Source organism: Bacillus rossius, chromosome 11, assembly GCF_032445375.1.
Source record: "Bacillus rossius redtenbacheri isolate Brsri chromosome 11, Brsri_v3, whole genome shotgun sequence".
Lineage (NCBI taxonomy): Eukaryota > Metazoa > Arthropoda > Insecta > Phasmatodea > Bacillidae > Bacillus > Bacillus rossius.
In genome coordinates this window covers 41,122,847-41,141,000 of record NC_086338.1, presented here as the reverse complement: position 1 = coordinate 41,141,000, position 18,154 = coordinate 41,122,847, and the positions used below count along the sequence as shown (strand labels likewise).

General features: G+C 39.2%; 2 protein-coding genes across 3 annotated transcripts in view; one reads left to right on the top strand and one right to left on the bottom strand.

Moving 5' to 3' along the window:
- Nucleotides 1–878, bottom strand: part of LOC134536863 (uncharacterized) — a 34,551-nt gene extending 33,673 nt beyond the window's left edge. Inside the window, exon 1 of one of the 2 annotated variants that reach the window (XM_063376910.1) lies at nucleotides 702–878. The gene's annotated coding sequence lies outside the window, so the exon portion shown is untranslated. The remainder of the gene's footprint in view (nucleotides 1–701) is intronic. The other variant, XM_063376908.1, reaches the window with a different exon arrangement.
- The window catches only part of LOC134536864 (putative protein FAM10A4), a 79,572-nt gene extending 61,626 nt beyond the window's left edge, over nucleotides 1–17,946 (top strand). Inside the window, exons 5-7 of the mRNA XM_063376911.1 lie at nucleotides 10,785–10,997; nucleotides 13,335–13,612; nucleotides 17,517–17,946. Coding sequence (XP_063232981.1) covers nucleotides 10,785–10,997; nucleotides 13,335–13,595 — 474 coding nt within the window. The 3' untranslated portion in view covers nucleotides 13,596–13,612; nucleotides 17,517–17,946. The remainder of the gene's footprint in view (nucleotides 1–10,784; nucleotides 10,998–13,334; nucleotides 13,613–17,516) is intronic.
- The last annotated feature ends 208 nt before the right edge of the window (nucleotides 17,947–18,154 follow it).

Genomic DNA, 18,154 nt, shown 5'->3' with positions numbered 1-18,154 from the left:
AGTTTTTCGTGGTAACGTATTTTTACTTGTGTGGACACTAGGTTTGTATGTTTGAAATTTACAGATCGAACTTGGGTTGCCTTCGGAAACAAACCATTTCGCTTCCCTTACCTTTCCTGTTACTCCTATGGTTGTACCATATTGCACCACTCTCGATATCTTTGTGGCACTACAATGTCCAGATACTGTTAAAAATAATAATAATAATTTAACTTTCAAGGGTTGTTTCACTCGTAAATGTGGAAAACATCTCGATGGTGTGCACATTAACGTAGTTTGCATTTTGTGCCGGAGTATTGCCGATTATCCTGCAAATTCACACGTCAATTGCTTGATAAACGTTATCGGACTAACTAGTTAGAGCTCCTCAGAGCAACTTTGAAAAAGACGACGTTATACGCTACTCGCTTGCCATGGTTGTGTTGGGACAGTTGCAGGAAGAACTTTAAACACAAAATTGTACTTTCATTTAATTATAGTCTAGTGAATTTTTTAAAAGCCATATTTGCACCCCCGGTGTAAGAGAAACTCGCCGAGGTAACCATCACAGGGCATTGCTCGCCGACGGGTGGCCAATAAGCTTCGGCCAACGCCATCGAGGGCCTCGGTGGCCGGGTTTAACACCCGCGCTGACGTCACCGCCGCCCCACCTGTTGGCGATGACGTCCTCCCCTCCTCCCGGGGTCGGGCCCCTCCCTCACCTTGGTCGCGGCGACGGCGAAGGCCGCGACCAGCCACAGCAGCGCCGGAGCGCCCCGTGCCATGTCCTCTTGCTCGCTCGTCGTCGTCGTCACCACTCCCGTCCGACGGCGGCCCTTGTCGAGCGACCACCCCGCGCGACCGCTGCCCCGGCCAGCATGGGACTGCCGGACCCCCGGGGGAACTTCGCCCGCCCCCCTCGACCCTCCCCTCCACTCGTCCGCGCTTCCCCTCTCCCGCGCGCCCCGTTGCCCCGCCGGCGCCGCGACGCGACGCGACGCCGCCGCAGTCAGTCGGCGTCCTCCGACACTCCCTGGAGGGACCTCGATGACCGACCGGCCGCCAGGTACGTCTTTTCCCGGTGTCTCCTATAGCCTGCGTCTCACCACGTCGACGTCAGTATAAGATCCTCCAGTCAGCGTAGCCCTCGAGGACCTCGGAACGCTTCCAGAACACTCGATGGCGACATGGAGTCACCAGGACGTGATGCCCGTGGACTTGGCGTGGGCCGCCACGAGCAGGGCCGCCGAGGACTCGTGTTTACGTTGGTACTTTTTTTTCTGTGGAAAATCTTTCTTCGCCGTCCACGTCTTCGTCGGTCCGGGTGGTTCAAGCTGCGATTTGCCATTCGGTGCCTATGGGCAGTGAAGTGGTCTTCCCCTCCTACTTCCGCTCCGATTCCTCCCTAGCAAGAACCGTGTGGTAGGAAGCCGAGTCCGAAGTAGATCTCGTGAATTGTGTAGTCAGTAGGCCCAGACGCTGGCGTTGCACTCCTAAACAGCATCCGTCGCTGCTTGGACCGCGCGAGCCTGATATCGCTGTTACATTCGGCAAGCGAAACTAGTCGAGCCTTTCGAAACAGTTTAGAGGTAGGGTTATGTTGGCGTATATCGTTTAATATTGAATATTTTCCATCGGTAAGGTAGATATTACGCATTTAAAGAGATTTCGAAAACTATTCACGCATTCAATTGCATTTTTTTTTTGTTACATGCATTGACCAAGCCAAATATTGATTATCAAACGATAGAAAATGGTTAATGGGGTGAATACTGTTGAAACCAAAGTGGCTTCGAACCACGGGGGGGGGGGGGGGGGGGGGGTTACAGCCCGGGCGCTCGTGAACTTTGGTGTTCACACTAGGGGGTCTGGAAGTCGAAGGAATTCGTAATTCGTACGTGTTGTCGCGGGAAGAGTGGGTGCGATTTTTAACCGTCCCAATACTTGGAAATTAGACCACGTCTGCAATTTAAATATTTTAAGGAACATAGCAATGTCATATAGTTGATTTTTCTTTCTTTCTCTAGTTACTCGGATACAGGAAGTCACACGTATGCAGCAGTGCAGCAGTACAGAAGAACGATATAGCCCTGCAGTGTTCGCGCCTTTATTTTCCTTTTGGTAAACACCACCACCCGCCCACCCCCCATATTGCCATAGCCTCGGCAGTCTTCATTACAAGTGTTTCACTGTCGCTTGAAGTTCTGGGTTCGATTAGTGGACAACGGAGAAAATGAATACGTCTTGCATCGAAAGATCGCGACAGGCGTCTATTGCTATATTCGCATCGTTCGACGCCGCCGTGAACATTTCAAAAAAAAATTCTTATTCTCTAAGATCTCTGTTTTTCTTAACTCTGTCTACGTCTAGGAAGTTAAGGGATGCGAAAATTTTAACGATACATATGATTGGATGCCGTCGTCCGAGTGATCTGATTTGTTTGGAACTTAATTAGGAGTCGGAAGTGCTAAGTAATAAAACCCTTCTCAATCAGTCTCGCTTTTCATCGAAGTGTCTTCGGTGATATGGCATGTACACCTAAGACTTTGCGGGGCCCTGGGCTTTTTACTTTTATGAAGGCCGTCCCGTCCCGTCCCCCCCCCCCCCTTCTGAATTTGAAAAATTAACTCTTTTCAAACAAAATTTTAAGCCAACGTGGAACTTAAATTCCTACAATTGCTCTGAAAATTAATCTGGAAAAATGTTGATATTATTTCCTGATAAATTATCTTTGGGGCGGTTTTATAAATTCCTGTGGAATCGCATGATTGTACGTGGCAATAAAATTTTTGAAATTTTTTTCTTCTAACACGAAATCATGAATTGAAATTTGTACTGACCAGCATTTTAATTTGCATGCTAATAAAATTTTAACTTCCCCCGTCCCCAATTGATATCCATATTTTAAAAGAACACTATACAAACAAGTAAAATAAAAATGAAAAACATCGGCGCGGGGTTGCCCTGTAGCTACCCCTGCACCCGAGTTAGTGTCCACGTGCAGAGTCGGCGCGTTGACAGTGGGAACACTGCGATTTGCCTGCCCCTCTCTCTCCTCCCCGTATTCTCTCTCTCCCCTCGCGTTTGGTCATCCTTGGTGGCCTTGGGCCATTGTAAAAATAGTCCCGAGGGATTGATTGGCGCGGAAGCGGTCGTGCAGTTACGCCATCCGACGCAACGGCAAGGCACGAGGGTTACAGCCCGTCCCACGAACGAGCGCGCTTTTGTGACAGATTTCCAGGAGACCTTGTGTGGCTTCAGGGGGAGAGGACACATACACGCGTGATTTGAAAACTGCTCAAGATGTCACAGTGGCATTTAAGAATACGCTGAGGGCGGATTAGCGTTTGCGTGTCAGTATTTCGTTTTTAACTTTTATTTTTATAAGAGTTAAAATGGCCAAATAAAAAAAAGCGTGTTTTTTTGGAAAACATTGTATGCACGAAACACCCCGGTACATATTCTTGATAGCACTCAAGGGACTTGCATTACACCTTTATCTTCATTTCTCCGCCATACAATGTTATTGGTTGCGACTCGGATATCATAGTTGCCCAATGCACGATGAGAAGACTGCACACCAGTACACAGCCTTGCCACTGAGGCTAGAAGCATCAGCCTCACTAACACAGATACACCCCTGACTAGGCCGACTCCTTAAGCTATCGGTCCACATCAATTATTCCATGAACTAAATTGAAGTGAGTTTGTTTTACCAATTTGTCTGACTCTGATAAAGCTTTGGATTTAGGCTCTTATAATCATCCTCGCAAAATTTTTGAGTGGGTTGAGTGCTAAAAAAAAATTTACATCACCCATTTCGAACCTAGGTACGTTTGGCTCTGAGATACAGAATTACGTGAAACTATAATTAATTTCCACACCCCCCCTCCCCTCCTCGTAGACTCCTTGGTGTTTGAAACTCTTTCAGTTTGGATGTTAATCTTGGACGATGTGAGTTGATGGAGTGACAAGACGCCGGAGTACCCGTGTTCGAATCCATCTCCAGCTATGACTACTGCGATTTCCTGTCATACTTTTAACTCCAGGCCAATGCTAGGAATGGTTTCTCGCGATAACCTGTGGTTGATTTCGTCCACATTGCCTCTGATCTGTATAGGTTCCAATTGTCTTACGATGAATGCTGTATATTCGGTTCTCATTGTCTCTGATTTTTGTTGTATAATAGGCTCCCATTTTCTGTGATTTGTTTTATAATATGTTGCAATTATCTCGTGATGTGTGTTGTATTATCGGTTCCCATTGTTTTTGATATGTGTTGTATAATAGGTTCACATTTTCTCTGATTTTTGTTGGATAATAGGTTCCAATTGTCTCTGATTTGTGTTCTATAATAGGTTCCCGGCTGTGATGACCTCGCTGTTGATGACGGCAAACTCGATGGGGGTTTTTATCCCTGCATCTTAGTTGAAGTAGATGATATTTTCTTTTTTTCTGTAAATTATTTTTTGCAGCGATATACGTTTGTTATACGTAGTTTTTTTTTTTTTTTTTTTTTTTTTTTTTTTTTTTTTTTTTTTAGCAGCTACAGTAGATAAAGTAACATAATTACGAATTAACAATCCACGACTGAACACACCGAAACAAGGGCGCCAATAGCGTAAACTGTGCATTTGAAAGAGAAAGTAAATGCCCATTTAAAAGCACGCTGCAATCTAAGGATGAGACGCGCAAACATTTGTAGTCTAATGAAGAAGGCGATAAAATTAAATTAGATTAAATTCTTGTAATATATTATCAGTTAGGTGTGAGCTGTGCCGATTGAGCAGTTGTCGGCGCGAATGTTTGGTTGACGGTCGCGTGAACTCGTCACAGTGGTCTGGAACGATGGCGTCGGAAATAGTCCCGCGGCGAATATATTTGGAGTCTCGTGCGCAACCTTGGAAGGGGTGGGGTGGGAGGGGGGGGGGGAGGTGGTGACATGCTATCGGTTGCTTTGACGTTCGCCGCGAGGCACCCCGAGTCATAAGCCCCGCCTACCCGCGCGCGCACACACGGTGAGCAGAGCTTCAGCAGAATTACATGCGTGATATGAAAACTGCTTAAAACTTATCCGATTGGGGTCGGTTTGGGAAACATAAAAATACGGTGAGAGCAGATGAGTTGGGTTTCCGTATTTCTTATTTAAAACGTGTTAATAAGGAAAGTATAAAAACTGCTAAAACGCGTGTTTTTTTTTTTTTTTTTTTTGCATGAATCATCCGGGTACAGGTTCTTTAAAGCACTATACAAAATACTTGATGAAATCTCCGAGTCATCTTGACTTCACTAATAAACATGGTTGCGTTAGTGATGTTTCCGTTGTCGTCATGTCATAACCTTCCAAACATTGTTGGAGCAACGTCATTGGAAGCGAGGGCGTAATCCAACTGAGTTGGTGGAGGGGGAAGGGCATTTTTTCAGATTCCAACCACTTTCATTGAGAACAGAGGATCCATGGTACCATAACAATAATAAACATAATAACTCAGTGTCTTTATTTCGTAATTTTGAAATACCGACAGGCAACTGTCAATTTTATTTCTCTCTGAAAACAAGGGTGTTGGAATCGAAAGCTTGACAATGTGACAGGGTCTTTTTTCTTTTTTCCCAGAGGATTGGCCAAGCGTCCTTGAACTGAAAATCCTAGTTCACCACCACACACATACATACACTTCAACGGCGCATATTATTAGCGCCGAATTGAGTGTCTCTCCGTCGAGGGAATATATCTCCGCGGGCCGCAGAAATCGTGTAATCTAATTCAATTCGAGGCCGGCTCGGCCGAAACGGAACTTGCGCCAGCCTCCGCCGCCTCTTTTTATAGGCGCGTCTGGACCCGTCGCGGTGTTGCCAGCTCGGCGGCTCCGAACATTGTTCGTTTAGCACGTGGCAGATATCATCACACATATTAATACAATAAGAATTGCTATATATTAATTCCCTTTTTTTTAAAGCAAAAACACCGCAGCTAATCCATTTAAATATAATCTCACTATATATATATATATATATATATATATATATATATATATATATATATATATATAGTATTTATAATATTATTGACTATTTAATTGTTTGTTCGGGTATAGTACAAAAACTACTGAACCTATTTTGATGAAACCTTTTTGTGTTTAAAAGCTTATGATTGGAATTAAAAACTGGTTTATATTTTATCTCACTACGGCGACGGGAGCCGGAGGTTTAACAGTAACACCATTTTTTTTTTTTTTTTTTTTCACAGACAAGTGCAACCAATGTAAGGTGAGCTTCCATTTATACCAACACTCACTTCTACCATTATTACTTACTATGAACCGCGTGCATAAAAAATAATTTATGTATGTATTCTATCGCAATCAATGACTATTTCACAATAGACGGGAACCTTTTAATTGCATGATGTGATGATTAAAGACAAAAATATCGGTGCGATTATTTGCACGAGGACACACACACACTAGTTATTTGTTAATAGATATCATGGGTGAACTGATTTTTTTAAATTTAAGTTCCTTACTATGTATATATAAAATATATATATATGTGTTAATTTGATTAATATATCAATTTTATATATTATTTTCGTGGCGTGGAGGTAGCGCAGTGGTAATACTGGTCTCGCAATTAGAGGACCTTGCTTCGAATCCTGTCTTTCCCGCCCGTTCTATGCTTAAGACCATAGCCAAGGGCGTAAGCAATGGTAGAGATTTGGGGGGGGGGGGTGTTTGTAGATAAATATAACCCCCCCCCCCTTTTTTTTTTCCCCTCCCTGTGAAATCCTGAAAGATATATCATTCCCGCCAACAAATCGAACGGATTTGAAAGCAAACAGCTGGGAAAGTGGTTTTATTTCCCTCCCCCCCCCCCTCACCACTTTCTCACCCTCTCGATATTTTTTTAACCGTATAGTCGATTTTATCCGTAGAGGCGTCAAGCAAGTTTCGGTAAGCGACCGAATTTCCATCGTTGTTGAGTTCAAACAAAATATATGGAGGGGTTTTTTTTTTTTTTTTTTTCGCTTCAGAACTTGGCAACACTGGCCTCGTCAAGGCTGACCAATACCACCTCCTCACCGCTCACCCCTGGGCGAGGGGTGTCCACGGGGCGGCCGGCCGCAAGTTGGCAGGTCGCCTCGCGCGCGCGCAAGCCCGGCCCCTACTACCCCCTCACCACCTTCTTTTTATATTTAGCGGCCTCGTCCGCGGCCTCTCCCCCCCTTATATGGCCGCCGCCAGCCGATACGGCCGGTCCTCGCCTCCCTGATAGACACCCCCTGTTGCTCCACCCCTTCTTCACCGCCTTGTGAAACTCCCCCCCTCCCCCTTGCCTGGGCTCAACTGGCCCGAGGAATATTCCCCCCCCCCCCCCCCTTGTGACCGCGCCGGCGGCCCTAACCTAGATCACCGGCCGGGTCATTACCCCACTCCCCCCTGTCGCGGGTGGCAGCGCTGTGTTCCAGTGTTAATAATAAGTGTTTATCAGAGGTTAGACATTAGATTGTAATCAGATACTACAGTTCGACATTATAGAAACCATAACTGTACCCTCTTTTTTTTTTTTTAAATTTTTTACCCATCCATGAAAAAGTTAGGGTAAGATTTATTTTATATTAAAAATTTAATTCATAATACATATCCAGTTTTTTTTATATTTTATAATAATTATATTATATTTAACTGTATTATCAGTATTATTTAATAACTTAATTTATAATATATGATAATAATGTAATATACAGAATTTATATTATGTTTTATAATTATCTATATTATTACTATACCAGGTTTTTAATTATTTTTTTTAATAAATATCTTAAAGGTATTTGCCTGTACAAGTTAAGTTTTATATTTTACCGGTATTTGTTTGGACAGTGAAGGGTGTTTTTTATATATATGTAATAATAATTTTGGTACACAGTATTGTAAGTAGAATATTATTCCTTCTTTCGAATGCATGAGCTTCAAAAGCGCGGGACACGAAGGACAACATGGGTCATGCATCGAATGTCTCTTCGCCTCTACACATCGGGTAGCAAACTGGTGTGCAGTCATTGCGTCGGTAACTCGCCTCTATGGGACTTTTTAAGCTGTCGTCCTGTAATTTTATGTTGAAATATTAAAGATATACCACTTACAATACTGGGTAAAGAATTTTTCTTATCTAAAAAGTCAGTGAAAACACATTGGTTCGTTAACACCTGGAACTCTGCATGCCGTTTGGTGAACCCAGACATGCAACGCCCTTAAAATTACCCTATTTTGCTTGTCTGTATGGGTTGGCATCATTGATTTTGATTCTGGGTGAGATTTTACTGTCTAAATTCTTGAATTTATGTCGTACAAGGTTTGGCTGAGTTACGCTAGTCATCAGTGGGCAGTTTATACTGACAGCTTTCAGATTTTACAAATAACAAATAATAATGGTGATTTTGCTACAATGTTCCAAACACTGAATTTTGAGGGGTAGCAGAAAAGAAAGGTGAATTCATTATTGCATTCAGTTTGCCGCTCTTAAATAGTTGATCACCTTATTGGACCTAATTATGTAAAAAAAATTTCATTTTAGTAGTAATGATAAAATTCTACAAATGCCAAAAGCCAATGTTGTACAAAAAATAATAGTACGGCTCTTGTAAACAAGTAATTTTTAATTTATTAATACTCGCTTTCAAACCACAGCTCTCCTTGTGAAAATTCTGTGTAAGTGCTAATGTTGCATCATTGCAAGAAATACATGTGAGCAAGTTGTAACATGTAATAGATGCAGTAAAGTGTCAATCTTTTTACAGTTAGATTAATACAAAATCTTATAAGAGTGTAATTTTAAAAGACGTAATAGATGAATAATTAGGGCTTAACGTCTTATCAACATTACATCATTAGAGATGATGAAGGGTGTTGAGGTGAGCATACAGGCAATCTTTTTCTTGTTGATTATTCATACTTTTTTTTTTTTTTCAATACTATCTATCTCCTTTTCACACTTTCATAGGTGGAATTTGTAATTATGTATACCCTAGCTTTAAAGTTCGTCAAAGAATACACCAACAATGTTGATCAAAATCCATTCAGTAGTTTTTGTATGATGTGGGAACATAGAGACAGACCATTAGAATAAAATGTTATAAACTATTGATTATAGTTCTATAAATTCTAAATAGCTTTTTTTTTTTTTCTTTTTTTTTCTGAGATGTATAAACTGCTAGGTGAAAATTTGAGATTCAGCTCGCAATGAATTGTTAGGAAATGAAGGGGCTGTAAAGAGTAATTGTTAACAGATGCTCTGAAATTTTTTTTTTCCCCCACTCCCTAAGTGTTGGTTGTTAATTTGCCTAAAGCTGTTGGTAAGCTCTTACTTTTATTACATAGCAATGTAAAAATTTAGTAAAGCATTGTAAATTGAACATTCTTTTAAAGAAGTGTGTGAAATGAACTAATATTTAGGTTGTGTTGAATCATTACATAAGGGCACAAACAAGCATAGCAAACGTTATTCAATATGCCGTGACGTTGATGAAAAATTAACTAAATGTACTCTCGTTTAGGCATTTTATTAACAAAATAGAGGATGTAGACTACAAAATTGTACCTGTTAATATATACTCATGATACAGTGCTGCCAAGTTTTACAGATTTTACATGATTATTAGCGATTTTTTCGTCCATGTACAAAATTGTGGAGTGTTATTTATTACAGAAACTGAGAAATACATTCACGATAGATAATGTAGCTCATATATGGTAAACCTTTTTGTAATGTATTTAACATATATATATATAACCTTAAAAATTATTTTAGAAATTTTAAATTTTAAGTGGTAAGTAACTTGTATACTTTTTTTTATGTGTAAACTTCTTAGCTCTCTGTATACAACATTAGATACGAGTAATTTCGTACGAAAATGGAACTGAAGTCAATAATGTTAATGTGTCACAAATATGTTGGACCCACAAGTAGTAACATAAACCCATAAATAGCCACTTTTGTAAACACTAGGGGACATACCAGATATATTGATGTGCCAAATGAAACTTTATGATAATAAAACTACCCTGGAATATAATTGGTAAACTAATATGGTCATAGTAAAAAGTTATAAGTTTTAAAATACCTTACCAATGATTATAATACATATTCTCCTTCAAAATTCATATCAGGCATGGAGTATGTGATAGGTCTGAGAACATCCATTCCTGTGTGGAAGCCATGTACGACATGTTACGTGCTTGTTGCTAACACCATGTCCTGTACTCGAGCAATGTTGTTTCCATTCATGGACGTGGAGGGATGCCCACTTCAACCTTCATCCTCCACACTCTGCCTCCCTTCACTGAACATGCAACACAGCAACCAACCATTTGACGAGACACAACCCCTCTACCGTACATGTTCCGTAGACGTTCATGGATGACCGACACACTAGTCCCACGTGCCCATTCATACCGGATAACAGCACACGCTTCCGTTGGCGACCTCTTTTGTCGGTACGCGTCTGTCTGCCATCGTGGATTTGTATTCGAATAACCTCGGGCATGCCCGTCTGCTGCTGCTCTCTCTTCTTTGTTGCCCTGCGCGTGCTTCGTTCCTCCGCCGCCGACACTACTTCCGTCGTTGATCCAGCGATGGGTGTGGATTCGTATGGTGATCATTTGTTTGAACCTGGTTTACCGTCTGGCTCTTTCAAAAAAAAAATTACGAAGCTTACTTTCGGAATGTCCGTCGCTAGTTTCTGCAGTCTCTTAATTTGTGCGAGTGTTCAAGGAATGATGTTTGGGACGGCGTGTGTGTGTGTTTTACAGGCCCGCAAGTTGGAAGAGCACCGGCGCAAGTACGAGCGCAAGCATGCGGAGAGGGAGTTGCGGGAGAAGCTGGAGCGGGCGCGCCGTGCCAAGGAGGAGCACGCCCGCGCGGCAAGCCAGAGCCAGGATCAGCCGTCCGGGGGGGCAACCGGGGACACGGGTGACTTCTACAAGAAGATGATGAATGACCCGGAGATAATGCAGGCGTTCATGGTCAGTCACCACTCGTGTCTCTTGAAGGGGTGGTATCCTAAATTAATTTGCTTAATTTGCTTCAATGATTGCATGTTTTTGCTAAAATATAATTTCATGTTTTTGATAATGATTTTGAATTATGTAATTCATAATAGATCTATTCTTGATTTTTTTTTTGTAAAAGAGGAGGGTTTTTTTTTATACTTAAAGACATATTTACATTTCAATCATAAGTTAGAGTCCAAATTTTTTTTTCCCCCAGTTAAACATTCAAATGTATCTATCACATTAAAACACTTAAATTTCAGTAAATATTCCATAAAAGAAATTTGTATTCCCCAAAATTATAGAAACCAATTTTTTTTATTATGGTTTTGGGAAAACTAAAGGTTTATTTTTTGTTTATGAATTATTTCATTAAACTACAATTTTTACGACAAAAGAAACATTGGAATGGTTAATTCTGAACTGTGTATCACATGATTTCATAATTCATTCATGCAAAGATGGAAATATAATTTGTCTTTAAGTTTATAAAAAAATCATTAAATAAATACTTTTTTATTGATGACCATTTTACCAGTTTTAATCATAGCTGTTTAATTTCATTATTTAAAATAAATAATAATCAATAGCTGAAATTGTAGCAGCAAAATTATGATAGTATCACTTAAAGTTTCAGCCTCATTTGTGTTTGTTTTCTTCTGTTTATAGATATTTATTTATATTTTTTTTACTAAATGTGTCTAAAAGATTATTGAAGCTATTCTTATACTAAACCCATATGTATAAACCAAAGAATAAAATTTGCTTGAGTGGCGATGTACAAAAAAAGTTTTAGATATGAATTAATGACTGACATTTTTATGAATTTGAGTCAGTGATAAATAATGTGCAGTGCTTATACAATAGAGAATCAAGTAGGGAACAAAAATAATGCAATGAAAAAATAATAACTAAACAAGGATGGTGAAGCAAAGCCAAAATATTTCATTTTGTTCATGAACTTAGTGGTTTGTATCCAACAAATCCTCCGAGCAGAGAGGGGTAAAAAGTTAGCCTGCATTCCAGAGGAATGGTCTAGAGTCCCAGGCTATTCATCCGGATATTGTTTTCCGTAGGCCATAGCCATTTCTTTCCCCATTTTCCCCGACTAGTGATGCATGCATACCTTGTATTGTTGATGAAATTTTGGATGAAAAATACACCTTCAATTTAAGTGTATAGGCCAACGTCATCATGTACTCCGGCACAGTGTGCCCGGTTTTTTACTGTGATGCACTCTTTTAGTGCCCTCCCGCAAGGCACTGAGATCCTCGATCCTCAAAACTTCCCTGCGGTCGATCCTCAATCCTCAAAACTTTCCAGGGCGGTTGAGCGGTCGTATAACTCTCCTCCCACCAAGACAATCTGGGTTTGACCCCCCCAGTGGGGCCAAACTCTTATTTTCCCAAGTGGAAAACATGGCAGGTGTTGCAATGATCCAGTGGGTTTTCTTGGGGTGCGTCTGTTTTTCCCACCCATTCATTCAATCAGTGTTATAATCTTTATGCCTTGTCTTCAACGACCTTTATGCTGGCAGGACATTACGCTCAAATTCATTCATTCATACTGTCTCTCCAGGATGGTTCAGATCAAAAGTAGTGCTGCCGTTAACTTCATCTTCCCGTCATTGGTTGCAGATTCCCCTAATCTGCTGGCTTCAGCATGGAAAGTTAACCACTGTCATCACGAGTCCACATATGTACTTACATGCATTTTTAGCCTGCTAAAATCATATATCTTATAATTATTAGTTTATTAGTAACTTTTGCATTCATATTCTCCTGCCACCTTTAAAATTATTATTGCATATGTGATTGAATTTTTACATGTTCCAAGACTACTAGAAAACATTTTAGAGTGTTTCATTTTAATTTGGGTCGACAGCATATAAGTGAATCAACCTTTGCTGCTCCTTAAAAAATAGGATTGTAGGAGGTTAGTGTCCATCTGTTTATCTACGTAGTACCCTATATTGGGAAAGATTTGTCTGCTGCTGTCTTTAACCGAGGTGCATTTTAGCTTATCTTGCTTAACATTTGGTTATTGACTTCTGGGTGTCAGTCATGGCATCAGCTGTACGAATAGCAAATCAAACATTGGTCATTTTATGCCTGTTCCAACTGACAGCGTACTAGTTTTGTACCTTAATGCCTTCTTGACTGAAATGAAACACTTAATGATTATTTAAGTGTTCAGTTTAGTTTAACTGGAACATACTCTCTTCCACTTTACTATACTGTATATTACACTGTTATTTGATACTATGTTATCATTGAACAAATGTGACAAAAACTTTTTTTTTTATGCCAGGATCCAGAAGTGTCGGCAGCCTTCCAAGATGTGCTCACTAACCCTGGCAACCTGGCCAAGTATCAGAGCAACCCGAAGATCAAGGCTGTGATCAACAAGCTGATGTCGAAGTTTGGCGGGTCGATGCCGGCCGGAGGGTTCCCCGGCATGGGTGGCGGGTTCCCGGGCATGCCTGGGGGCTTCCCGGGTGCCTTCCCGCCCCCGCCGCCCACCGGTGGTGCAGGGGCCGCCCCTCGCGAGGATGACGTGGGCCTCGACTGATCTGCGCCAACGAAGAGGTGCGTACCCGAGGATGTTTGCGCGTCCCAGATACGGAACACAAAACTACTGTGAAAAGTATTTAATCTGGCAATGTTCGAGACCGTGCCCATTTAGGATTGGTGATTTTGCCAGAGTGTGGAATGTCAGTATAGTTTTAACGGGAACACCAAAGAAAAATTGATATGCAGTACGATGTTGTTTAAAACATAACAAGCTGCTCTATGGAAAAAATATACATATGAACACCAGTCTTCTTTAACATAACAAATCATAACTGAAGTGTACCCTTTAAAATGTGAAATGTAAAATTTAGCTTGCTAGAAAACACGGAACCTTGTATTGAAATAAAAACTGCTAGTAACGATAATCTCTGAGCAAACTATAAATACCTACCAATAATGTTTGAACGCAGGTGGCTCTATTGGTGCCGGATTGCAGTATATGCTGAACCGTAGAATGCCATGTTAAAGACCTTTCACTGGAGTATAATAATGAGAGTTCTCGAGCATTTGAACAGCCTTTATGTACCTAATTTAACGTAGTACACAATATTACTGATTATTGTAATGTATCATTGACAGTTAGTGTGGGCTAAAGAGAGGGAAAAGATATAAAACCATCTTATTCCAACCCTCTCCTGGTTTAATAGGGGAACTTGCCCCAGTGTCAGACACTTAAGGTTAAAAATTTATATCTAGAAATCTGTTGACAAATAAAACAAATTTATATCTTAGTTGATAGATGGTGACATGAGTTATAATGTTATGCCAAAATAACCCCTTTAAAATTATTTTTAATGGTGTAATAATAAGATTAAAAATACCATGCTAATCAAGATATTAAAAAATCTGTTCCCAGTACCAGACATTATTTTTTACGCAATAACATACATCACACATTGACATGAAATACGTAACTTTAAGTGATTTTATCACTTCGTAGTGCTTATTTTTGTTCATGTTGGCAGTGTTCACACACAAAGTATGCTATTTGGTCACTGTCAGCACATGTAGCATGAGCCCATCCATATCAGGTGTAACAGTGATACCAGTCCTCTTCTAAATACTCTCCACAAGTCTCCTTATTGGTAAAGTATTTACTGAGGTAAAGATCATTGTAGACTTTCTGTTGGCCTCGTTTGTTCCCCCCCCCCCCCCCCCCCCTTTTTCCCTCTTTCATGTTGTTGAACATTTTCCTTCCTCATCTTTCACTTTATTCTGCTTTTTTTTTCCTTATTTTAGTATTTCCTGTCACTTAATTTCTTCTTTGTCTTCCAGAAGTTTTATTTTTTTTTTATGTCCAGCTGCATCTCTAATACTGAAATTACCCACCAAAACATCATAGATCCCCCCCACAATTTTATCTTCATTCCAATTCCCGTTTTTGGCTGCAGCCATCAATTCAAAATATCTCTGAAAATAAACAACACTTACAGTGCATTTTTCACAATGTTTCTTTGTGTCCGGTACTGGGAACATAGCCACTGTCCTGTGCTGGGGCCAAGTGATGGCTTACAAAACATTACAAACAACTAAAACCCAAATAAAATCATACCAATGTAAACACAACATTTTAATTTATACATATGTAATCTTAAGTAAACTATAATAAACATACTTAACTCACCTAAAGAAGGTAAAGAACTAGTTCGAAAATTGTGTAGCTTTTCAATGAATAACTAAACTACAGCAAGGAATGTGATTTACACCATTGTTTTGTGTAACGCTTGTCACCTGTGATCTACAAGTGCTGCTATGTAGTGGAGAAACTTGTAACCCTCTACTGTCCTTTACTGGGGCAAGTTTCCCTATGTCTTCTCGTTAAATCAATATGGACTGATTCCAGTGCATCGAACCAACCTTTCAACATACAGTGAAACCTCGTTAATAAAATACCGGTTATTTCAAAGTTCGCATTTATTCGAACACTTTTAATTCCCCTTCAGACTGGGATAGCATATTTAATGTCAATCAATACGGTTAATACGAAATGTTCGTTATTATGTATTACGAAGTAACCTCACGTCCGCTCACGTAGTGTACTATTGTTTTATTATCGGATAAACCGAATGAAATTTTAGAACAAGAATCGCACACTTTAATCACGTGTACGCAGCTTCACTATAATTCTGTTAACGGCAAATAATTTGTACGGTAAATGGTCTACAGTCAAACCTCTATCTATCGAACTCGCATGTATCGATTGTCCGTGTTTATCGTATACTTTCTACGGTCCCGGCAAAATTGCCATACAACTAAGGTTAAAAAAGTCCGCTTGTACCGATGTTCGAATTATCGTTTTGTCCGCATTGATCGTACAAAATATGTGGTCCCGTCACTATAAATTATAATAGATGATCGTTTAACCATAAAGATTTTGCAGAAATAACCATTTCTTAGAAAGAAACCGTCATAAAAACAGTAATGATAGTATACAGTAATAAAAATCAACTTAAATCTGCAGCCAAGTAATGGAGCACGTAAATATGAAGAAAAGACAAATGAACAACAACTTACGAAGAAATTGGATGATGTACCATAACTACAGTACAAACCCAATTGTTATCCTAAGATAATTACCATAAAAAGAACTAAATATTCTTTGTCGATACCATAAATACTACAGAAGCACGATAGCTACCACATTTGCACTACAGTTACCGTAACAACCGAGATGTATATTTACCGTGACGGTAATGTATTTATTTATGACATATTAAAAATAAAGAACATTATTGAAAAATAGGATGTTAAATTTTTATATGTACTTTTGGTACATGTTGCGAAGAAATAATGCGATCTGAAAAAATGCAGTACTACTACGAAAAGCGAAAAGGGTAATCGTGGATTTTTAGGTTATGGCAGTCCCTCTCGTTTTTCAGTAATATCGGCCGAAAATTAACAAGCGTATCGGAAGTCGGCAGAAATGCCGATTCAACTAAATATTGGCAAAATCGGCTTCTTCAGTGCAGTTCTACATTTGATAACATGAGTAAACATATTTCAGACTTCAGGATATTGAAAAAGACTTTAATTACCATGTAGATTTATTGTGCGTATGTTTTTTTTTTGCAAGTGTAAATTGAATTAAGTAAAATACTTCCATTTTTATTTATTTTTTAACTGATTTAACTTTAATGACAAGTAACTGATATATTTCTGACACTAATTTTGAGGTTGAAATATTTTTTAAAAATTCTTAGAGTGAAGTCCACTTCAGCATTAATTGTCTTGGAAAATGTTCTGGCTGCTAGTGATGTAGACACTGATGTCTTGTCTTCCTTCGACAAACTTTGCAGTGCAGTAAAGGACATTTATGCAACTAAAAAAGTGCAGAAAAAAATCAATAAATTTTTCAAGCCTCTTTAATTCTCTATTTGACTAATTTTTGAGTAAAAAATCAATACTTGATTTTGTCGATTATTATTAATGTGAGCATATGCACCTGTTAATACAAACCTCGTTAATACAAACTGCAAAATTTTAGGTCCCTTCAGAGGTTTCACTGTATTTACACATAAAAGTTATGCTGTTTTGTAAAATTAGTAAGATGAAAAATAATAATCATATACACTCGTGTATTGATGTACACTATGGATAATTACAGCATAACATATTTTGAGTATACATAGTGTTTTGTATTCAGGTTTTATTTTTTTATATAGTCTTTGAGTAAATAATATAACTAATCATGAGAATGTGTGTTAAAGGATTTTTTTTTAAATTTCTCTTTCCATTGTGGGCTGAAAGACCTATTATTGTGTTATGTCATTTATTTATTTATTAATGACTTGATATGTTATATGAACTTCTTCCAGTACTGTGCTTAATTTATCTAACCTATTGTTATGATCTATTCTAATGTTGTGTGTTCAAGCTACTTTTCGGATCATCAACCAGTGTTTTCATTTCTTTTTTCCAGATGTCTGCTGGTGGCTGTTGCCCCAAGCACCTTGTTAAACTTGGTTATTTTTTACATAGATTGTAACTCTAGCTAGCAATGTTTCGTCAAAGGGTTACGTTGGTAAATTCATAATTTGATTACCGCAATCGAAAGACTGATGGGGATACCAGTCGAGGCCAGTTGTTTGATATTTAATGTGCAATTTTGTCTTATTAGTTTGTTGCACACACATGTAGATGAAACTTCAAATTGCTCTTTGCCTTTTAGATCTGTTCTGCATCTGTAGTGCTATTGCATTGGAACACATCATAACCAAGGCTGCTTTCAAAATGCAGTCTTTGTTTTTTCACAGATAACGCAACATTGGTTTGTAATTTAAGTTGGTGATGTACTCAATCAAAATGTGTTCATTATACTGGTTACTAATAAAGATTGAAATGTAAAATTACACTAGAATAGTTCATTAGTGTTTACCTTCCTCTTGAACAGAATGATTCTGAAACATATCAGATAAGGTTGCATTATTTATTTGTTTGCGTAGGTTTATGCTATTGGAAGTGTAAAAAAATTATAAGGAGTGGGAATCAAGAATGAACCATTAATTACACACACACAAAAAAATTTGGTGCCTAGGATTTTGGAACTGATTTTAGCTA